Source organism: Elephas maximus, chromosome 2, assembly GCF_024166365.1.
Source record: "Elephas maximus indicus isolate mEleMax1 chromosome 2, mEleMax1 primary haplotype, whole genome shotgun sequence".
In the NCBI taxonomy this organism is placed as follows: Eukaryota; Metazoa; Chordata; class Mammalia; order Proboscidea; family Elephantidae; genus Elephas; species Elephas maximus.
This window is the reverse complement of record NC_064820.1, coordinates 86,167,419-86,191,868: the sequence shown is the minus strand read 5'-3', so window position 1 is coordinate 86,191,868 and position 24,450 is coordinate 86,167,419. Positions and strand designations below refer to the sequence as shown.

The 24,450-nt window shown below is 41.4% G+C and overlaps 1 protein-coding gene across 5 annotated transcripts in view; it reads right to left on the bottom strand.

Moving 5' to 3' along the window:
* RASGRF2 (Ras protein specific guanine nucleotide releasing factor 2) overlaps positions 1-24,450 on the bottom strand; it is a 287,549-nt gene that overhangs the window by 107,657 nt on the left and 155,442 nt on the right. For 2 of the 5 annotated variants that reach the window (XM_049866653.1, XM_049866693.1), the window contains exons 15-17: positions 24,062-24,450; positions 17,622-17,750; positions 14,931-15,020 (exon numbers count right to left, since the gene is read on the bottom strand). In XM_049866653.1, the coding sequence (XP_049722610.1) occupies positions 14,931-15,020; positions 17,622-17,750; positions 24,062-24,450 (608 nt within the window). The remainder of the gene's footprint in view (positions 1-14,930; positions 15,021-17,621; positions 17,751-24,061) is intronic. The other 3 variants (XM_049866663.1, XM_049866673.1, XM_049866683.1) reach the window with 3 other exon arrangements.

The following is a 24,450-nucleotide window of genomic DNA, read 5'->3' as shown; positions in this document are numbered from 1 at the left end:
TGGCTATTATGTTGCTATCCATAAGGTTTTCATTGGCTAATTTTCAGAAGTGGATAGCCAGCCCTTTCTTCCTAGTCTGTCTTAGTCTGGAAGCTCTGCTGAAACCTGTCCACCATGGGGGGACCCTGGTGGTATTTGAGATACTGGTGGCATAGCTTCCAGTATCACAGAAACATACAAGCCACCATGGTATGACAAACTGATAGACAGGCTATGGTGCACTCAGGTCAGAAATTCCAGATTCAAAGAGTAGATACAAAGTCTAATTTGGGAGCTAAACTTTATCTAGTACTTCTTTATTTTGAACACCTGTCCAGCCACCTGGGTCTAACCCTTCCCTGGACAACACTGTGTTCTCTCTGCTAGCCAGTAAGTCCAGATCCTCTCCTTAAAGTCCAACCCTCCTCAGCTCCCAATGAAGCAGAGCTCTTCTGCTGAGTTCTCGCAGGCAGGTGGATCCCCTGCAGGGCCAGCTCCACTGAGTGGCTGAGCCCCAGGGTCACACTGGTCCCCACTCCAAAAGACTTGCCCTTTCTTACTGCCAGTAGCCACTGAAACTGACCATGTATAACTTGTTACCTTAACAGCAGAGTCACAGGCATTGTCAAATCTATTCTCTTGTTTCCTTTACTTCTAAAATTGAATCATATGGCTCCAGACTACATTATAAGCAACAGCCACAGCACTGTAATAAAAGAGCGGTCTCGTTGCCCGGAATCCATGCATTTGTTCACCTAGCAACACTGGCTGTGGTCAGTTAACATGCCCACAGAGTCCTCGGAAAGCACAGCCAGGGCTGGCTGACTGAGAGGTCTTTCTTCCTGAGATATTTCAGCTGAAGGAAGAAGTATGGAGAAAGGCAGCAGAAGCTACATGTGTTCAGACAGAGAGGGAGCTGTGCTGGTTCAGTGACTTTACCCTTCTGGCCCGATATGCATGGACAACCTGCCAAAGTCAGAAAACTATTCTCTAAAGCTCATTAGGAACACCTATGTTCATTGCAGCATAATTCACAATAGCAAAAAGATGGAAACAATCTAAGCGCCCATCAATGAATGAATGGATAAACAAACTGTGGTACATACAATGGAGACTGTACTATGTAACTATAAAGAATAATGAGCCCACAAAATATAACATGGGTGACTCTGGAGGACGTTATTCTAAGTAAGTCAATCACAAAAGGGCAAAATATTGTATGATCCCACTACTATAAAAAGTCAAGAATAGATATACGTTCTTTGTATAGTTCTTTGATGGATACCAGGGAGGGAGACAGAATCGCTTTCTAGATAGTAGACATTTTTTTTTTCATGTAAAATATCATAATCTGTAGGTACACTTAATTTTTTTTTACAGTGCTTTAGGTGAAAGCTTATAGCTCAAGTTAATGTCTCATACAAAAATTTATACACATATTGTTTTGTGACATTAGTTGCAATCCCTATAATGTGACAGCACATGCCCCCGTTCCACCCGGGTTCCCTGTCTCCATTAAACCAGTTCCTGTCCCTTCCTGCCTTCTTATTCTGCCTCTGGACAGGAGTCTCCCATTTGGTCTCATGTATCTGATTTTTTTTTTTTTTATCTGATTGAACTAAGAAAAACTCTCCTCACATCTATTATTTTTTATTTTATAGTCCTGTCTAATCTTTGTCTGAAGAGTGGGTTTTGAGAATGGTTTCTGTTCTGGGTTACCAGTGTCTGGCGGGGAGGGTGGGCACCACAGTTTCAGGGGTTGACACTTGTTATTTTTGGTGATGGGAAAGGCAGTACCAAATATGGGTGAACTTAACCAAGGTGAATGAAGACACTAAGAAGTACACAAGAAAAAGGGACAATTTTGGCAAATGTAACATATACAATTTTGCAACACCAGTACTAACAACCAAAAAATACATGTGTGGTTAGGTAGGTAGATACGCATGCATCTATGCGTATAAAAAAAAAAAATAGGAAGGCATATATGAGTACATGCACATGCGTGTATAGGCATATGTAATTACATGTTTCTGTGTGCTGCATATATATCCATATATATAACAAAGTATATGGGGGCACTGTTATGGAGACTTTCTAGACATATCCAAATAACTTGCATGATTGGTTTACCCGGTTAAAAGGCTTAGGACCAGAGATTCATGAGACAACTCAGTCAATTATAACTTAGTCTTTATAACAGTAAATAATGTTCTACATCCTACTTTGGTGAGTATCCTCTGGGGTCTTAAAACCTTGTAAGTGGCCATCTAAGATATAACTATTGGTCTCTGTTCATCTGGAGCAAAAGAGAATGAAGGAAACCAAAGGCTCAAAGAAGAAACTAGCCCATAGGACTAGTAGCCCACGCAAACTACAGCCTCTTCTAACCTCAGACAAGAAGAACTAGATGGTTCCCAGCTCCCACTACTGACTGCTCTGACCAGGGACCCAATAGAAGGTTTCGGAGAGAATGGGAGAAAAATGTAGAACAAAATTCAAATTCCTAAAAATGGCCAGACCTACTGGACCAGTAGAGACTAGAGGAACTCCCGAGACTATCGCCTTAAGATACCATTTGAACTTGGAACTGAAGCTACTGCTGGAGGTAACCTTTCAGCCAAATAATAGATTGGCTTATAAAATAAACAATATCACCTGTGACTAATGTGCTCCCTTAAACGATCAACTATATGAGACCACATGATCAACATTCATCCAAAAGCAAAAATGAGAAGGCAAGGACAGGAAGGGAAGCTAGACCAATGGAAACAAAACAAACAGAATGGACACAATGGGAATGCTGACATACTGTGAAAATTGTAACCAATGTCACAGAACAATTCATACAAAAACAGGGAACCTAATGTGCTATGTAAACTTTCACGTAAAATACAATAAAATATTTTAAAAAATAAATAAAGCTCATTAGCAATCCCAGGGTGGTCTAAATGGTTAAGTACCCGGCTGCTAACTGAAAGACTGGAAGTTTGAGTTTACCCAGAAGCACCTTGGAAGAAAGCCCTGGAGATCTACTTCCAAAAAATCAGTCAGTAAAAATCCCATGGAGCGGATAGGAAGACTTAACATAGTAAAAATGTCTGTTCTACCAAAAGCCATCTATGCATACACTGCACTTCCGATCCGAATTCCAATGACTTTTCCTTTTTTTAATAATTTTTATTGAGCTTTAAGTCAACATTTACAAATCAAGTCAGTCTGTCACATATAAGTTTATATACACCTTACTCCATACTCCCACTTACTCTCCCCCTAATGAGTCAGCCCTTCCGGTCTCTCCTTTCGTAACAATTTTGCCAGTTTCTAACCCTCTCTACCTTCCCATCTCCCCTCCAGACAGGAGATGCCAACACAGTCTCAAGTGTCCACCTGATACAAGTAGCTCACTCTTCATCAGCATCTCTCTCCAACCCATTGTTCAGTCCCTTCCATGTCTAATGAGTTGTCTTCGGGAATGGTTCCTGTCCCGGGTCAACAGAAGGTTTGGGGACCATGACTGCCGGGATTCCTCTAGTCTCAGTCAGACCATTAAGTCTGGTCTTTTTATGAGAATTTGGGGTCTTCATCCCACTGATCTCCTGCTCCCTCAGGGGTTCTCTGTTGTGCTCCCTGTCAGGGAAGTCACTGGTTGTAGCCGGGCACCATCTAGTTCTTCTGGTCTCAGGATGATGTAACTCTCTGGTTCATGTGGCCCTTTCTGTCTCTTGGGCTCATAGATATCATGTGAACTTGGTGTTCTTCATTCTCCTTTGATCCAGGTGGGTTGAGACCAATTGATGCATCTTAGATGGCCGCTTGTTAGCATTTAAGACCCCAGATGCCACATTTCAAAGTAGGACGCAGAATGTTTTCATAATAGTATTATTTTGCCAATTGACTTAGAAGTCCCCTGAAGCCATAGTCCCAAAACCCCCACCCTCCTTCTCTGACCTTTGAAGCATTCAGTTTATCCAGGAAACTTCTTTTCTTTTGGTCCAGTCCAGTTGAGCTGACCTTCTGTGTATTGAGTATTGTCCTTCCCTTCACCTAAAGTAGTTCTTATCTACTAACTAATCAGTAAAAAACCCTCTCCCACCCTCCCTCCCTCCCCACCTCGTAACCACAAAAGTATGTGTTCTTCTCAGTTTATACTATTTCTCAAGATCTTATAATAGTGGTCTTATACAATATTTGTCCTTTTGCCTCTGACTAATTTCGCTCAGCATAATGCCTTCCAGGTTCCTCCATGTTATGAAATGTTTCACAGATTCGTCACTGTTCTTTATTGATGCTTAGTATTCCATTGTGTGAATATACCACAATTTATTTAACCATTCATCTGTTGATGGACACCTTGCTTGCTTCCAGCTTTTTGCTATTGTAAACAGTGCTGCAATAAACATGGGTGTGCACATATCCGTTTGTGTGAAGGCTCTTATTTCTCCAGGGTATATTCCGAGGAGTGGGATTTCTGGGTTGTATGGTAGTTCTATTTCTAACTGTTTAAGATAATGCCAGATAGATTTCCAAAGTGGTTGTACCATTTTATATCCCCACCAGCAGTGTATAAGAGTTCCAATCTCTCCGCAGCCTCTCCAACATTTATTATTTTGTGTTTTTTGGATTAATGCCAGCCTTGTTGGAGTGAGATGGAATCTCATCGTAGTTTTAATTTGCATTTCTCTAATGGCTAATGATCGAGAGCATTTTCTCATGTATCTGTTAACTGCCTGAATATCTTCTTTAGTGAAGTGCGTGTTCATATCCTTTGCCCACTTTTTGATTGGGTTGTTTGTCTTTTTGTGGTTGAGTTTTGACAGAATCATATAGATTTTAGAGATCAGGCGCTGGTCGGAGATGTCATAGCTGAAAATTCTTTCCCAGTCTGTAGGTGGTCTTTTTACTCTTTTGGTGAAGTCTTTAGATGAGCATAGGTGTTTGATTTTTAGGAGCTCCCAGTTATCTGGTTTCTCTTTGTCATTTTTGGTAATGTTTTGTATTCTGTTTATGCCTTGTATTAGGGCTCCTAAAGTTGTCCCTATTTTTTCTTCCATGATCTTTATCATTTTAGTCTTTACGTTTAGGTCTTTGATCCACTTGGAGTTAGTTTTTGTGCATGGTGTGAGGTATGGGTCCTGTTTCATTTTTTTGCAGATGGATATCCAGTTATGCCAGCACCATTTGTTAAAAAGACTATCTTTTCCCCAATTAACTGACACTGGGCCTTTGTCAAATATCAGCTGCTCATATGTGGATGGATTTATATCTGGGTTCTCAGTTCTGTTCCATTGGTCTATGTGCCTGCTGTTGTACCAGTACCAGGCTATTTTGACTACTGTGGCTGTATAATAGCTTCTGAAATCAGGTACAGTGAGGCCTCCCACTTTCTTCTTCTTTTTCAGTAATGCTTTGCTTATCCGGGGCTTCTTTCCCTTCCATATGAAATTGGTGATTTGTTTCTCTATCACCTTAAAAAATGACATTGGAGTTTGGATAGGAAATGCGTTATATGTATAGATGGCTTTTGGTAGAACAGACATTTTTACTATGTTAAGTCTTCCTATCCATGAGCAAGGTATGTTTTTCCACTTAAGTATGTCCGTTTTAATTTCTTGTAGTAGAGCTTTGTAGTTTTCTTTGTATAGGTCTTTTACATCTTTGGTAAGATTTATTCCTAAGTATTTTATCTTCTTGGGGGCTACTGTGAATGGTATTGATTTGGTTATTTCCTCTTCGATGTTCTTTTTGTTGATGTAGAGGAATCCAAGTGATTTTTGTATGTTTATCTTGTAACCTGAGACTCTGCCAAACTCTTCTATTACTTTCAGTAGTTTTCTGGAGGATTCCTTAGGGTTTTCTGTGTATAAGATCCTGTCATCTACAAATGGAGATAATTTTACTTCCTCCTTGCCAATCCGGATGCCTTTCATTTCTTTGTCTTGCCTAATTGCTCTGGCTAGAACTTCTAGCACAATGTTGAAGAAGAGCGGTGATAAAGGGCATCCTTGTCTGGTTCCCGTTCTCAAGGGAAATGCTTTCATGTTCTCTCCATTTAGAGTGATGTTGGCTGTTGGCTTTGCATAGATGCCCTTTATTATGTTGAGGAATTTTCCTTCAATTCCTATTTTGGTGACAGTTTTTATCATAAATGGGTGTTGGACTTTGTCAAATGCCTTTTCTGCATCAATTGATAAGATCATGTGGTTTTTGTCTTTTGTTTTATTAATAGGGTGGATTACATTAATGGTTTTTCTAATATTAAACCAGCCTTGCATACCTGGTATAAATCCCACTTGGTCGTGGTGAATTATTTTTTTGCTATGTTGTTGAATTCTATTGGCTAGAATTTTGTTGAGGATTTTTGCATCTAAGTTCACGAGGGTGTCTTTACCTGGTTTTGGTATCAGGGAGATGGTGGCTTCATAGAATGAGTTGGGTAGTATTCCGTCATTCTCTATGCTTTGAAGTACCTTTAGTAGCAGCGGTGTTAACTCTTCTCTGAAAGTTTGGTAGAACTCTGCAGTGAAGCCGTCCGGGCCAGGGCTTTTTTTTTGTTGGGAGTTTTTTGATTACCGTTTCAATCTCTTTTTTTGTTATGGGTCTATTTAGTTGTTTTACTTCTGAATGTGTTAGTTTAGGTAGGTAGTGTTTTTCCAGGAATTCATCCATTTCTTCTAGGTTTGCAAATTTGTTAGAGTACAATTTTTCGTAATAATCTGATATGATTCTTTTAATTTCAGTTGGGTCTGTTGTGATGTGGCCCTTCTCGTTTCTTATTCGGGTTATTTGTTTACTTTCCTGTATTACTTTAGTCAGTCTAGCCAATGGTTTATCAATTTTGTTAATTTTTTCAAAGAACCAGCTTTTGGCTTTGTTAATTCTTTCAATTGTTTTTCTGTTCTCTAATTCATTTAGTTCAGCTCTAATTTTTATTATTTGTTTTCTTCTGGTGCCTGATGGGTTCTTTTGTTGCTCACTTTCTATTTGTTCAAGTTGTAGGGACAGTTCTCTGATTTTGGCTCTTTCTTCTTTTTGTATGTGTGCATTTATCGATATAAATTGGCCTCTGAGCACTGCTTTTGCTGTGTCCCAGAGGTTTTGATAGGAAGTATTTTCATTCTCATTGCATTCTATGAATTTCCTTATTCCCTCCTTGATGTCTTCTATAGCCCAGTCTTTTTTCAGGAGGGTATTGTTCAGTTTCCAAGTATTTGATTTCTTTTCCCTAGTTTTTCTGTTATTGATTTCTAGTTTTATTGCCTTGTGGTCTGAGAAGATGCTTTGTAATATTTCGATGTTTTGGATTCTGCAAAGGTTTGTTTTATGACCTAATATGTGGTCTATTCTAGAGAATGTTCCATGTGCGCTAGAAAAAAAAGTATACTTTGCAGCAGTTGGATGGAGAGTTCTGTATAAGTCAAAGAGGTCAAGTTGGTTGATTGTTGTAATTAGGTCTTCTGTGCCTCTATTGAGCCTCTTACTGGATGTCCTGTCCTTCTCCGAAAGTGGTGTGTTGAAGTCTCCTACTATATATGTGGAGGTGTCTATCTCACTTTTCAATTCTGTTAAAATTTGATTTATGTATCTTGCAGTCCTGTCATTGGGTGCATAAATATTTAATATGGTTATATCTTCCTGATCAATTGTCCCTTTTATCATTATGTAGTGTCCTTCTTTATCCTTTGTGGTGGATTTAAGTCTAAAGTCTATTTTGTCAGAAATTAATATTGCTACTCCTTTTTTGCTTATTGTTTGCTTGATATATTTTTTTCCATCCTTTGAGTTTTAGTTTGTTTGTGTCTCTAAGTCTAAGGTGTGTCTCTTGTAGGCAGCATATAGACGGATCGTGTTTCTTTATCCAGTCCGAGACTCTCTGTCTCTTTATTGGTGCATTTAGTCCATTTACATTCAGCGTAATTATAGATAAATAAGTGTTTAGTGTTGTCATTTTGATGCCTTTTTATGTGTGTTGTTGACAATTTCATTTTTCCACTTACTTTTTTGTGCTGAGACATTTTTCTTTGTAAATTGTGAGATCCTCATTTTCATAGTATTTGACTTTATGTTTGTTGAGTCGTTACGTTTTTCTTGGCTTTTATTTTGAGTTATGGAGTTGTTATACCTCTTTGTGGTTACCTTAATATTTACCCCTATTTTTCTAAGTAAAAACCTAATTTGTATTGTCCTATATCGCCTTGTATCACTCTACATATGGCAGTTCTATGCCACCTGTATTTAGTCCCTCTTTTTGATTATTGTGATCTTTTACATTTTGACTTCAGTGATTCCCTGTTATGAGCATTTTTTTTTAATTAATCTTAATTTGTTTTTGTGATTTCCCTATTTGAGTTGATATCAGGATGTTCTGTTTTGTGACCTCGTGTTGTGCTAGTATCTGATATTATTGGTTTTCTGACCAAACAATATCCTTTAGTATTTCTTGTAGCTTTGGTTTGGTTTTTGCAAATTCTCTAAACTTGTGTTTATCTGTAAACATCTTAATTTCGCCTTCATATTTCAGAGAGAGTTTTGCTGGATATATGATCCTTGGCTGGCAGTTTTTCTCCTTCAGCGCTCTGTATATGTCATCCCATTGCCTTCTCGCCTGCATGGTTTCTGCTGAGTAGTCTGAACTTATTCTTATTGATTCTCCCTTGAAGGAGACCTTTCTTTTCTCCCTGGCTGCTTTTAAAATTTTCTCTTTATCTTTGGTTTTGGCAAGTTTGATGAGAATATGTCTTGGTGTTTTTCTTTTTGGATCAATCTTAAATGGGGTTCGATGAGCATCTTGGATGGATATCCTTTCGTCTTTCATGATGTCAGGGAAGTTTTCTGTCAGCAGATCTTCAACTATTTTCTCTGTGTTTTCTGTCCTCCCTCCCTGTTCTGGGACTCCAGTCACACGCAAGTTATCCTTCTTGATAGAGTCTCACATGATTCTTAGGGTTTCTTCATTTTTTTTAATTCTTTTATCTGATTTTTTTTCAGCTATGTTGGTGTTAATTCTCTGGTCCTCCAGATTTCCCAGTCTGCATTCTAATTGCTCGAGTCTGCACCTCTGACCTCCTATTGCATTGTCTAATTCCGTAATTTTATTGTTAATCTTTTGGATTTCTGCATGCTGTCTCTCTATGGATTCTTGCAACTTATTAATTTTTCCATTATGTTCTTGAATAATCTTTTTGAGTTCTTCAACTGTTTTATCAGTGTGTTCCTTGGCTTTTTCTGCGGTTTGCCTTATTTCATTTCTGAGGTCATCCCTGATGTCTTGAAGCGTTCTGTAAATTAGTTTTTTATATTCTGTATCTGATAATTCCAGGATTGTATCTTCATTTGGGAAAGATTTTGATTCCTTTGTTTGGGGGGGGGGTGTAGAAGCTGTCATGGTCTGCTTCTTTATGTGGTTTGATATCGACTGCTGTCTCCGAGCCATCACTAAGATATAGTAGTGGTTTATTCTATAATTGCTCACTGAGTCTTATCTTGTTTTGTTCTCTTTCAGTATACGTGGATGGGCTACTAGATTGTGCTGTCTTGTTTGTTGTAGCCCTTGACTTACTTATGACCTATTACTAGCTGGTTTGGGTTGTTGCCCAATATATATGCCTGAGTCTATTCACTATTCTTGAGTAGAATCTGATTTTGGGTCAACAAGTGTGTGCTGCACCCTAAGACCTATCCACCTCGAGAAGTAGTGGTGATAGTTGTGTGCACCAGATTCTATTAGCAGCTGGGGTTCACACTCCGGGGGGGGCAGGATGCTGACAGGCTTCCCCCAAGTGTCAGTGAGGTAGGTGTGTCTCTATTCCTATAGCACCTTGGTGGGAGGGCACTGCAGCTGTACCTTAGGCCTCCAATGTAAGTACCTCTACTGATTGGTAGGTGTCACCCTCCTTAGACCCCTAAGGCAAGAGGCTAGGTGGTCTGCGAGGAACTTCAGCCCTCAGTTCCCTGTTGTGGGTCAGTTAGGACTCTGTTGAATAAGCAGAGATATCAGACCTGGGAAACTTGTTTTTCCAGTAAATCCGCTAAAAAAAAAATGCAGTCAGATCCCTATCAGAACTGCCTTTGGATTATAACCGCCACCTTGTTCCCTGTAAGGACAAAAGCCCGAGATTTGGATCATATATGCTTGGCTAGAGCTGATTCTGTGTTTTTAGTCCAATTAGGGAAGGATTTTTGGTCTCTGGGTTTTTTGTGGTTGCTTCTCTTAGGAAAAGACCAAAAAAAAAAAAAAAAAAAGGAAAAGCAAAGCCGCCGTGGAGCCGGAGCCGTTCTCCCTCTGGCTCAGGAAATACCAATGTTAATGAAGCCGCCTGGGAAGGGGAGAGGTGGGATTCAGAAAAACAGGGAGTAGCACCCCAGAACATAGCCAAAGTTGCTTATCTTGCTTGGGATGACTATTTTATCTGTTGCCTATGTGTGCTCGCTGTCTGGAGATTGCCCCCGAGGGTCTGGCCAGCTAAAGCCGTGGTCAGATCCTCTGCTGCCAGTCCAAAGCCCAGCGTCAACATTCCCCTGCTGGGATGCTGCACTCCCGGCTCCAAAACCAGTCACTGTCTCCCGGGGACTTCTCGTCCCACCAGCTGCTTCACCGCGCTGCCCCCGCGGACTGGCTGGGCCCCCTCCCGGGGTTAGTTTAGGGGAGTAGGGCTGCGCCCCGTGTTTGTGCCGTGAGTAGATGCCGTGCTCAGCTCCGCTGCGCCCAGTCCAAAGCCCGGCGCCAAGGTTCCCCGGCTGGGACACTGCATTCCCGGCTCCAAAACCAGTCACTGCCTCCCAGGGACTTCTCCCAACAGCCGCGTTGCCACGCTGCCCGCGCGGACCGGCTGGGCCCCCTTCCGGGGTCAGTTCAGGGGGGTAGGGCTGCGCCCCTTGTTTGCGCCATCACAAGATTTTGTGTTCAGCTCTCCTGGGCCCAGTCCTAAGCACGGCGCCAAGGTTACCTGACTGGGACTCTGGCTCCAGGCTCTGAAAACAGTCGCTGCTTCCCTGTATTTGTTCGTTCTCCGTCTCTGTCTTTCAGGTCAACTCTTTAAATCTGTGTTTGTTGTTCAGGGTTCGTAGATTGTTATGTATGTGATCGATTCACTTGTTTTTCTGAGTCTTTGTTGCAAGAGGGATCCGAGGTAGCGTCTACCTAGTCAGCCATCTTGGCCCCGCCCCAATGACATTTTTTAATGTGATGGAGAAACAAATCACCAACTTCATATGGAAAGGAAAGAAGCCCCGGATAAGTAAAGCATTACTGAAAAAGAAGAAGAAAGTGGGAAGCCTCACTGTACCTGATTTTAGAAGCTATTATACAGCCACAGTAGTCAAAATAGCCTGGTACTGGTACAACAGCAGGCACATAGACCAATGGAACAGAACTGAGAACCCAGATATAAATCCATCCACATATGAGCAGCTGATATTTGACAAAGGCCCAGTGTCAGTTAATTGGGGAAAAGATAGTCTTTTTAACAAATGGTGCTGGCATAACTGGATATCCATTTGCAAAAAAATGAAACAGGACCCATACCTCACACCATGCACAAAAACTAACTCCAAGTGGATCAAAGACCTAAACGTAAAGACTAAAATGATAAAGATCATGGAAGAAAAAATAGGGACAACTTTAGGAGCCCTAACACAAGGCATAAACAGAATACAAAACATTACCAAAAATGACAAAGAGAAACCAGATAACTGGGAGCTCCTAAAAATCAAACACCTATGCTCATCTAAAAAAAAAAGACTTCACCAAAAGAGTAAAAAGACCACCTACAGACTGGGAAAGAATTTTCAGCTATGACATCTCCGACCAGCGCCTGATCTCTAAAATCTATATGATTCTGTCAAAACTCAACCACAAAAAGACAAACAACCCAATCAAAAATTGGGCAAAGGATATGAACACGCACTTCACTAAAGAAGATATTCAGGCAGTTAACAGATACATGAGAAAATGCTCTCGATCGTTAGCCATTAGAGAAATGCAAATTAAAACTACGATGAGATTCCATCTCACTCCAACAAGGCTGGCATTAATCCAAAAAACACAAAATAATAAATGTTGGAGAGGGTGCGAAGAGATTGGAACTCTTATACACTGCTGGTGGGAATGTAAAATGGTACAACCACTTTGGAAATCTATCTGGCGTTTTCTGAAAAAGTTAGAAATAGAACTACCATACAACCCAGAAATCCCACTCCTCAGAATATACCCTAGAGAAATAAGAGCCTTCACACCAACAGATATGTGCACACCCATGTTTATTGGCAGCTCTGTTTACAATAGCAAAAAGCTGGAAGCAACCAAGGTGTCCATCAACAGATGAATGGTTAAATAAATTGTGGTATATTCACACAATGGAATACTACGCAGCGATAAAGAACAGTGACGAATCTGTGAAACATTTCATAACATGGAACCTGGAAGGCATTATGCTGAGTGAAATTAGTCAGAGGCAAAAGGACAAATATTGTGTAAGACCACTATTATAAGATCTTGAGAAATAGTATAAACTGAGAAGAACACATACTTTTGTGGTTACGAGGGGGGAAGAGAGGGAGGGTGGGAGAGGGTTATTTACTGATTTGTTAGTAGATAAGAACTACTTTAGGTGAAGGGAAGAACAATACTCAATACACAGAAGGTCAGCTCAACTGGACTGGACCAAAAGAAAAGAAGTTTCCGGGATAAACTGAATGCTTCAAAGGTCAGCGGAGCAACGGCGGGGGTTTTGGGACTATGGCTTAAGGGGACTTCTAAGTCAATTGGCAAAATAATTCTATTATGAAAACATTCTGCATCCCACTTTGAAATGTGGCGGCTGGGGTCGTAAACGTTAACAAGCGGCCATCTAAGATGTATCAATTGGTCTCAACCCACCTGGATCAAAGGAGAATGAAGAACACCAAGTTCACATGATAACCATGAGTCCAAAAGACAGAAAGGGCCACATGAACCAGAGAGTTACATCATTCTGAGACCAGAAGAACTAGATGGTGCCCGGCCACAACCGATAACTCCCCTGACAGGGAGCACAACAGAGAACCCCTGAGGGAGCAGGAGATCAGTGGGATGCAGACCCCAAATTCTCATAAAAAGACCAGACTTAATGGTCTGACTGAGACTAGAGGAATCCCGGCAGTCATGGTCCCCAAACCTTCTGTTGGCCCAGGACAGGAACCATTTCCGAAGACAACTCATCAGACATGGAAGGGATTGGACAATGGGTTGGAGAGAGATGCTGACGAAGAGTGAGTTACTTGTATCAGGTGGACACTTGAGACTGTGTTGGCATCTCCTCTCTGGAGGGGAGATAGGAGGGTAGAGAGGGTTAGAAACTGGCAAAATTGTCACGAAAGGAGAGACTGGAAGGAGGGAGCAGGCTGGCTCATTAGGGGGAGAGTAAGTGGGAGTATGGAGTAAGGTGTATATAAGCTTATATGTGACAGACTGACTTGATTTGTAAACTTTCACTTAAAGCACAATAAAAATTATTTTAAAAAAATCCCATGGAGCACAGTTCTACTCTGACACTATGGGGTCGCCTTGAGTTGGAATATTCAATGGCAACTGGAAAAGCTCATTAGAATGTTTAATTGTCATTGCAAGTGAAAAGGAAGATTTTCCTACCCAGCCTCCAGCAAAAGGAGACATGGGATCATCCCGAGTTAAACTAAAAACAATTTTCCCACACAGATCATACTTGAATTATGACACCTGTGAGGAAGCACTTGTATTTCACTTTTTCCAAAGACCATTTGTGAGTGAGAATGGAACACAGGAGAAGGTCTTAGGGAATCACAATCTACAACCAACCCTTCTGAAACACAGCAAAGATTCTTCATTATCTCACTATACACACACACAAAATATCCACTAATAGAGAAGGCAGTCAATAACACAAGTCAACTGGGTTGACAAGGCATCAATATTATTACCATTACAGGCCATTTGATGTTAGGCTGATGGGAATTTTTGGGAAGGTTTTAGGAATATTTTGGGAGGGGGAGAACACCCAATTTGCCTGATCACATCGAATGCACTATTTATGGCAAAATGTTGAAGAAGTGGAAGGTGGTCAATCTGCAATGATTTCCATTCAAGTGGAATATGTGTAATTACTATAGTAGTTCCTGCTCACTATAAAATGTCTCCCTTTTTTTTTGTTCTTACTTCAACTTAGAAAGAATTCACACAGGTAGTACCTACTGGCTACTATTGTCAATACAGGTTCATAGGCTTTGGAAATTGATGCCTTTGTGGGGTGAACAATGACTAAGCAACAAAATACACATCACACGCGACTCTACAAGTCATGATGATCGGAACCCATAGGGTTAGTACAGGTGAACACCCTCACAGCAACAAGGCTATGTAAGCTACTTACTGATTTATATTAACCTAATGTCCTCCTTGCATGTGAGAGAAGAGGACAAATGTTCATTAATGTAATTTCCATTTACCAGAACACCGTGCTTTTATTTTAAATACTTCCCTTTTCACTGAAAACTAACTGGCAGCAACTCAGAAAGCATTGTGGAGCCACTGGAAATTACGAGTCAGCTAAAGCAATAGTTCTCCCTTCTCTCCTCCCCCTACAAGCCCTTCCTCCCACCTAGCATATGCTCTTAGCAAGGTACTCAGTCAAAATGGAAACACGCATCCCCAGTAATTTGGCTAAAAAGATTAAAGAACTCCATAAAGCAAAAAAAAACCAAAATAACACATCCTTCTCTGATACAGAATTTTCAAAAATGCAACCCACAGATCATTGTGTGAGAGTCATCTTATTTAAAAAAGTCTCACCCCATCCAGACACACTGACTTGGAATGGGAATTGGGAATCTGCGTTCTTAATAAGCTGCCCAGTGCACCAGCAAAACCCTGGCAGTCAAGGAGCCCCGCTTTAACACAAATCATCCTGCGTCTGCACGTAGCTGCTTCTCCCACTCACCTGGTGGACTCCCGTGTCCTGCTGCAGCTGTGGCGATCGCAAAAGCAGAGGCAGGTGAGACAGAACAGTGAGCATTGTCAGCAGTCTGTCCTGGTTTTTTAAAAAAGAAAATAGAATGGTGAGGTCAGTGGATAATATTCTGTGATTAAAATTCTCATTTTCTTTTCTGCATTGGAAGAAGGCTTGAGCTATATGTCCTGTATGGTCCCTGTTAACAGGCAAATAACAAGATTCTTCATCGGCAACTCTACTCTGTCCCCAAGAACAGGGAAAACACGAATGTTCATAGCAGCATTATTCACAATAGCCAAAAAGTGAAAAGAGCTGATAAATGGGTAAACCAGAGTGGTATACCCATACAATGGAATATTACTCAGTCATAAAAGAGAATGAAGTACTGATACATGCTACAACATAAATGGACCTTTAAAACATTATGCTAAGTGAAAGAAGCCAGACACAAAAGGCCACATATGGCATGATTCCATTTATATGAAATGTCTAGAACAGACAAATCCACAGAGACAGAAAGTGGATTAGTGGTTGCCAGGGCTGGGGTGGGGGGTGGGGAGGGAAGGAGTAGAAGTAGGGGAGATGAAAATGGGGAGCTTCTGTTAATGGGTACAGGGTTTCTTTTGAGGGTAATGAAAATATTCTAGAATTAGACCGTGGTGATGGTCACACTACTTTGTGGATATATTAAAAAAAAAACTTAAAAGGGTAAGTTTTATGGTACGTGAATTATAGCTCAATAAAGAAATTTTTTTTGTTTTACTTCTGTATAAGTTGCTGATAGAATTTTCCTCTCAGAGCACTTTCAAAGATGGGAAAGGGTTAAGAGTGGCCCTTCTAAAATCCAAAGGCTACACTGAGCAACCTTTCACCATCCCTTTTACTCCTCAGGCTGTGTTTTACACACAGTATTTGAGACGCTGATGCCAACCTCACTGTTTATTCTCACTTAGGCCTTTAACGCAAACAGTCCACCGTGATTCTGGCCTGAACGGTTTGTATTAGCTTGCCCCTAAGTCATGCGTCATGCTTAAGATAAATAAAGGAGACAGCAAAGAGCTGCTTAAGGTGCCCATGTGTGAAAGCATGCCACAGCTCTACACTGTCCTTATGCAGTAGTCCTAAAATACTCCTGGAACAAAATGGCAAGTAGACAGATGAACAGGCAAAATTTCAGTTAGACAGTCAGATAATGTATGATGCTGTCCCAGTTTGGACTCTGCATATAACCACTGATTTCAACCTCCTTCCTGTGTTCCTTTGTCTCTGTGATTTAGTCATACCAAGGAAGAAACAAAGGATTTAGCTAATCCACCACAGGATTTCCAAATAATCCTTATATAAATTAAAAAACTTACATAGGAATATAAACACATGAAAAGTGTTCAGAGACTATAAAGCAGAGCCTGAGTTATAGTAACCGAGTGAACAGAAGTTCACTCTTGCTTAAGCAGCATTTTGCTTCCATGGATCCTGGCCCCCAAATTTTCCAGGCTACGATGAACTCAAAGAGGTATGCCCCACATGACAGTAGTCAAGGAAGGTGCCAGGGCCTGGAGAGAGATTTGGCTAATTCAATCGTCATGCTATGACAAGCTAGACACCTCCATTTATCAGAACAAACCAAATGGCAGGTTGGCCCCTAACACAGGAATCTGAAATCAATCTAATTCCTAAACAGTTAATATCCATCAAGGCAAATTCTCTGTCCACAGCCTGACCCAAGCTAGCTGCTCTCAAGCTGATGGAAATGGCTGCAGCTACCATCAAGTGGCTAAGGCCACACATGAATGACCATTGGGAGCCATGCACTCTACTTCATATATTTTGCTGACCTGACTTACTTGAACGTGTGAGTATAACAGTCAAAAAATACCTTTGCATTTTACTTGGGGTGAATTTGATTTCATAATTGTATGATTTTCCCTTCTGACTTGAAATCATTGGCTTATGGAGACAAAAAGAAACACTTCAAAGACAATTGTTATTTTATTTTGCTCTGACGGTTTTCCATCCAATTGGAGAAAGTGTGATATGTTCTAAAACAAATTATGGGTAGTCCTTTACAATTTTCATAACAAAGGAGAGGAAAAAGTATACCAGTTTCTGCCATCAGCAATTATGATGACTGGGGTCCCATACTCCCAAAAAAACCAAACTCACAAGTCACGATACAGGACAGAGTAGAACCGCCCCATAGGGTTTCCAAGGAGTAGCTGGTGGATTCGAACTGCTGACCTTTTGGTTAGCAGCTATAGCTCTTAACCACTGTGCCAGTAGGGCTCCATTATTAATAAGATCCCCTGAAATTGGGGTATCCCAGACAAGCATACTTAATACAGAATACACTGGGATATATAGTAAGGTATCAGAGTCTGGGAACATTTTGGTAAAAACAGCACTGAGATTCTTCATCTAGCAATCATCTAAGGACAAGCCTCTTGAGTCATGTTACTCCACCTGAACTGCAATGCAGCAAAGGGCCCAAATAAATATCGGTGATTCTGACGATACAGTCTCTAATCACTTAGTTTTTCCATCACTCTGTCCGACAGTAATATTATTTGCTTATGATTAATTTTCACAACTGAGACTAAATATAGGGAGGCAAAGGAAATACCAAGGAATTAGAAATCATTTCTCACTTTGATTTTTCTAAGTCCCTTTCTGAGTTCTCACCTCCAGGCTGGCGATAGCGGAGGTGCCTAGGAGTTGAGGGGGATCTGCAGGGTGACAGTTCTGCAGCATCTGCAGCTGGGGAGCTTTCCATTCCTGCTCGGTCCACTGGTGCCGACTCCAGGACTGCTGCTTTAAAACATCATGAGTTTTAATTCAAGAGCTTCTTGTCGGTATCATGCATAGAAACAGAAAAGTTTATTGTGGATAACAAGCATTTCATATTAATCTACATTTTTAAAGGGCATTAATATGAAATCAATTCATTCCTCTTGGCAGAATGCTAATAACACTAAATCTAAATATGGATTTTCTAACCCTGCTTGCCAACCCTGCTGATCCGGTTGACCCTGGCTCTCCCTGCCCAGTTCTCTGTCCAATACAGCAGGAGATGTTGAAGAGAATGTGGAGTATGCAGTGGGCTTCTGCCCTCCAGAATGGGGTAGGGAAAGGGGAACTTCCCCAGATTGTAAATCAGGCTGGGATCAAAATTGAGACTTCACTAGTTCTTTGCTTGGGTTGCTCCCTTAAGCCAATCAAAGTCTGGATCTCTACTAATGTGGTCCCCAAAGAAGCTCTAAGACCCCTAGATCTAGAGATCTAGAGCCACACTGTTCAAAATGGTAGCGCTAGCCAAATGTGGCTATGAAAAATTTAAACTTAAAGTGTTGCTGTTAGGTGCCACTGAGTTGGTTCCAATTCATAGCAACCCTGTCTACAATAGAATACACTGCCCTATACTGTGCCTCCTCAAAATTGTTGCTATGTTGGAGCCCATTGTTGCAGTCACTGTGTCAATCCATCTCATTGAGGGTCTTCCTCTTTTCTGCTGACCTTCTACTTTACCAAGCATGATATCTTTCTTCAGGGACTAAAGTTAAATTAATATTTCAGTTCCTCACTTGAACTAGCCACATTTCAAGCGCTTGGTAGCCACATGTGCTTAGTGACTACAGTATTGGACAGCACAGATTGTAAAGCATTTCCATCCTCCCAGAAAGTTCAGTTGGATAACCCTGCTCTAGAGCTAAATATCAGCAGGAAGTAAGTGGAAATTTTGACAATGAACTGTTGAGAAGGTTTAAGATAATTTTGGCCTCTTCACTGCAACTAACTTCCCAAGAATAAAAGACACCTCATTCCAAGGTCATATTTAGGCTATTACTGATGACATTTCCATATTCCTCCCACAGTCTTGGGTGGCATAAATGGTTAGCAAGGGACTACTAACCGAAAGGTTGGCAGTTTGAACCCACCCATACATAGGTACCTCGAAAAAAAAGGCCTGGCAATCTGCTTCCAAAAGGTCATAGCCTTGAATACCCTGTGGAGCAGTTCCATTCTGCAAACATGGGACTGCCATGAGGTAGAATCAACTCAACAACTAACAACAGCCCACTGGCTTAATCATCAGGTAAAACTGCAACTTTGTCTTCGTCATTTCAAGGAGAGGCACTAAAAGAATTTCAGAAATTTCCAAAAATTCTTCCATTAACTCCCACTGGTAAAAGTTTGGTGTCGCTTTGGCTAATTTTACATTACCCTTTCAGCAGAACTACTCACAACTGACTCCCTTTGCCAACCTATTTGAAATTTCAATCAACAAACTTAACAAAATCCCTAATGACTTCATATAAAGCCATTTTTACATTCACATGTGATTTACTCTTAGAAATGTGGCCACAGTTCCGCTATTTTGAAACACAAAGGGGCCACGGAAGGAAAATGGTTAGAATCTTTCCTTGAATGACATAATTACAGTAAAATTGGCAGTGAGGCAAGATGCAGACAAAATACCAGTGCTTAGCTGTTAGTTTTATTATTTTCTAAATAACTTCCTCAAAATTCAGTAATGGAAGGCATCTGCTCTGCAAAGAGCAAGCAGAATATCAAATACATTTCTTTGGTTTGATTCAGCCATTCATTCATCTGAGGCAAATGAATTCATTAGTCAGCAATTACATTGAACCGAAAACCTTTCCAGTGAGAGAGCTGGACAAGACCAGAATATCCACCGAAAGAACAGGCAAGTAAGACTAACACTGTCAGCTAATAGGTACCTACATAAAGGAGAAAAACCACGCCTGGCTGGTGAGGAGACACAGCATTTCCTCCTGGCATGTTCACTTTTGATCAAGTTCCATGCAAACAGCTTTGCTTGCAGGAGTGGGCAGATGTGGGCTCCAAACAAATGCTAAAATCAGGAGCACTTTCAGCCCACAGGCAGACAATTTTCAAACTAAGAACACAGACACAGATACCAGTAATATCGGCAAAGCTGAGCTAAGTTGTACAACCATGGCCTAAGTGAACATTGATTGCTGTTGGTTTTATTTTCATTGAAAACCCTGTTAGATGGAATCTGGATGCATCTGAGTCAGGCTAATACTTGCACTTTTTAAAAGCACCCAGGGTAGCAGCAGGTGGGGACTTCCTGGTAGGAAGAGAGAAGGGCACTGTAGTGAATGCTGGTGAGCCTGGTACAAATTTGGGGACCAGGTTGGAGGGAAATGAAATTCCATTGTTTTTCTTCCATGCAGGCGACACAAATCCTCTTCCTGGCCAATGCTCCCCATGTACAGCCGCCACCCATCTGTCGGTGGAGGCTTGTGTATTGCTGTGATGAACAGGTTTCAGCAGAGCATCCAGACTAAGACAGCCTGGGAGAAAGGCCTGGCCATCTACTTCTGGAAATCAGCCAGTGAATACAGTCTGATCTGCACCTGATGATGGGGATGCCTCAGGACCGGCAGCATTTTGTTCTGTTGCACATGTGGTCCCCATGAGTTAGGGGCTGACTCGACAGTAGCTAACAACAATAAAATCTTTCCCTAAGAAGTTCATAATCTCACTCCTTTTGAGAAATATTTCCTATTTCTCTACATTCCCTTCACTTCATTTTAAGTTCTCTGGCCAGAAAAATATTGCAAGACTGGCATTATAATTGCAATGACAATAAAGACGGACAAAGGTCACTGGCATTTTTCAAATAACATGCTCTGACACTGCCTAGCTAGACAGTGTGAGAGAGATCTTTGGCTGGTGCTATGCAGTAAGATTGTGTGCAGTTTTATCCTGAAGTGAAAAGCAGAAAATGTATAAACTCTTGGCACTGGAATCTAACTCTAAGTCATATGTTTTAGAGGAAACTCAGTGAGAAACAGATAGATTAAACCCTCAAGTTTAGCTAATTCTCTAGTGTAAGAGAGAACCTAAGATTTCTGCCATACTTTTATTCAAAGTTCTCTCCATCTGCTGTTCCCAGGCCATAAACGATCAATGCTATTATACGACAAGGTTCTCCAGCTGCCTCTGTGTCCACCATGATTCCACCTTTGTCCAACATCTCCAATGACAGGTCTTTGTCAGTGTCCTTCCCTGGACACTTGATCCAGACCTCATTCCCTTGGTCTCCCTCAGTCTTTCCTTATTCCAGCTAATTTCTTCAGGAAAAACTTACTGGTTCCCACCACAGCGACCACACCTCCATCTCAGATGGTAGCCGATGCAGGTTTTATGACACGACATGGTACTGGACATCACCTATCACTATACACTCTGGGCTTTGGCTTTGAAGACCCAGAGCTAGAGAACCTGGCGAACGATGTGGAACACTCCCCATGCCAGAAATGAAAAAATTAATTATGGTGAGCAGTGGGGTAGCTTGAGTGGGGACCTCTAGAACCATGAGTTGAATTGACTCAGCAGCAACTAACAACGACACCAACAGAACAATGACACGTTTAGACTGCTGTAATGTCGGAAGGAACAGATTTTACTCTTGCCTTCTTATTAAAGAAAAAAATATTCCACACTACTAGGCTTTGGTGGCAATGGTGGTTAAGTGGTATAATTTTTGCCTTCCATGTGGGAGACCCTGATTTGATTCCTGGCCAACAAACCTCATGTGCAGCTACCGCTCGCCTGTCAGTAGAGGCTTGCATGTTGCTGTGATGGTGAACAGGTTTCAACAGAGCTTCCAGCCTAAGACTGACTAGGAAGAAAGGTCTGGCAATCTGCTCCTGAAATTAGCCAAAGAAACCCCTGTGGATCACAGGGGCCTTACCCACAACTGATCATGAGGATGGCACAGGGCTGAGAAGTGTTTTTTTCCATTGTGCTTGGGGTCACTATGAGCCAGGGGCAGCCTCAATGACAGGTAAAAACAACACTTAATTAGGTAACAACACTTTAATTAGGCTTTAGCCAAGTTAAAATGCAGTCTCAGGAAAAACTCCAAAAAAAAAAGAAAGATTCCTTAGGAGAGTTTTTTTGACTTTTTTTTTAAGCTTACCTGGTGCTAGAAAGCCCTAAGAAGACTAGTAACAAGGTGTGCTCTATAGAGCTGCCCGTGGCTTCAAAACTGGACAAAGACTGTCTCCTGCTCTTGGAAACTGCTTTCACCACTGGGGTCACTAACCCACTGATCCATTCCTCTTGGCCTGTGCCAAATGACACTTTGATTTGGCTCAATGAGATATGACTTCCACTACTTTTCACCTTCCAGAACACTCTGTCTGTACCTCTTATACCAGAGTCCTCCTGCCCTTATAATTGCTTTTTGTCTATCTTAACCACATAAGTAGGCTATAACAGGAAAGGACACCATCTTATTTGCCTTTATGTCCCCTGAAGCACTGAGCACAGTGCCCTGCACAGAGAAGATGCTCATTCAACAACTCTTGAACAGGCCTGACTGTGTTCCCATCCCAGGCTCAGAAGCAAGCAAATCAAAGCCTTGGAGACACTAAAATCCTTGTTCCTAAAGCTCTCCTAACTCAAAATAATCTAAGAATCCAGATTGATCCCCAGATTTGTCCTCTCCTATTAACCATGGGAGACAAGAACTTCTTGTTTTCTAGCTAATGCTTGTACTTCACAGGCCACCCCGTCCCAGAGGGCGGATTCCAGATAAGCTTCTCTAAGTCACTTCCTCCAGGGAGGACCGAACCCCAGATGCACTTATCAGCTGGGGCACTGCCTCATTATTCCAGAGAAAAATCCATCATGATTCTGCTGAAGCTTATTCTAATGACTTTTTAATCATCTTCCCCATTTCCTCCTCTTTAGTTGCTAACTTATCAATTTAAAGAATTTCTTGTTAAACAGGGTGCTGCTTTTGACGATGACAATCACTCCAGTTAAATTCCATTAAGTACTTCACTCAGGAAACTTATTTAAGTGATCTATTTTTTAACCTAGAAAGTACATGGAAACTTCAAGGAGGTAGAAACGTGAGGGTCTATGCTTCCACCTGGGTGACCCTCCTTGAAATGTGGGCACTTTATCTTATTTATTGCCCAATTCTGATTATATTATCCATTATAGAGAAAAAAAAATTTTTTTTAAGGTACTTGATAATTTGGCTGTGAAGCCATTTTGCTTTCATCACAGATCATTGGACTTGAAAAGCAACAAGGTTCACCTCTTCCAACCTGCCCACTCAATGAAACTGAGGAAGGTAAAGTGATGTGCCAGAGGACCTTCAATTAGTTCACTGAGTGTTGTGCTTGATTCATTCACTTAACAAACATTAACTACCTGCCAGGCACCACCCTAGGCACTGAGGTTTCAGAGATGAACAAGACAGAAAAGGTTGCTGATCTCATGGAGCTTACATGGGGAAAGGTTGTCTAGGCAGAGGGAAGAACAAATGCAAAGGCCCTGAGGCAGGAACGACCCTGGTGTTTCTGAGAAACAAAAAGGAAACCAACTTGATGAGCTTAGTAGATGACGGAATGTGGTTAAGAGAGGGACTGGAGAGGCAGATGGGATCTAAGTACCAGAGCGCTTTGAAGACCTTGGGATGGAGGATATACTTTAAGTGTGATGGGAAGTCATTAGAGAAAATAAGCAGGAAATGATGTGATCTGATTGACATTTTAAAAAAACAATCCTGGCTGCAGCATGGAGAACAAACACTGACCCCAAATTCATTTTTCTCTTTATATCTCTGTTGTAACATGGAGTGTTGCCTTGGTAACTAAACTAAAGAACCTATCTTAATGCTTTCAAGCAAGGTCATCCTCAGCAGAGGGAAGGCTGCAAGCAGGACAGATGCTTAGAGTGGACACTGGAGGAAGAAAACGCTCTGAGGCATGAGCTTATGGATGAGGGTACCCTATGCAAAGCATCTTTAGCCAACCAGCCTTGACCAAGTTCCAAGAAGAACCTTGTAGTAATACTGTTTAAATATACTATTCTTCAAAACAGAACTGACTGCAATTAGCTTTACTGTAGAAGGCATAAGAACAGCTAACCTTGCCCTTGATTCTACAGGGGCTAGAGGGAACTCACGAATTTTCTCTTCTGACTAGCCAACGTATCCATTCTACTTTCTAAACAGGTGTAGGAAAGTTACAAAGAAAGGGAGCTGGGGTTCCAGAAGGAATGGTAGGGAAGTAGGTGGCCAGTAAATGCGGGGTGTGGCAGCTGGATAATACCTCTTTGAATACTTCGTTTTAGCTTGTTACACAGGTCCACGCGGGGGTTATCTACATTCTCTTTTACAGATCCCGGGCTTTGTTCTGGAGAAGAAAGGCTTCTGCTAAGATCCAACGGTACTTTACCAGTGTGTGGCGGTGGGGACGCAGCAGGGCTATGCGTGGTGGTAGGACTGCTGGATGCCGAGGAAGTGGTCAGGTCCAATGCTCCTATCTTTGAGTTCAAGGGAGAAGTCAAGGACAGCTTTCTGGCTCTCACAGGAGAGGAGGTTCTAGACACAGCTAGTGGTGGTGGAGAAGAGAATTTGCGACACAGACGTGGGGATTTTCCATCCACCAAGTGTTCACCTCTGTTGTTCTGGCTGGTAGCAAAAAACAATTCCAATGAC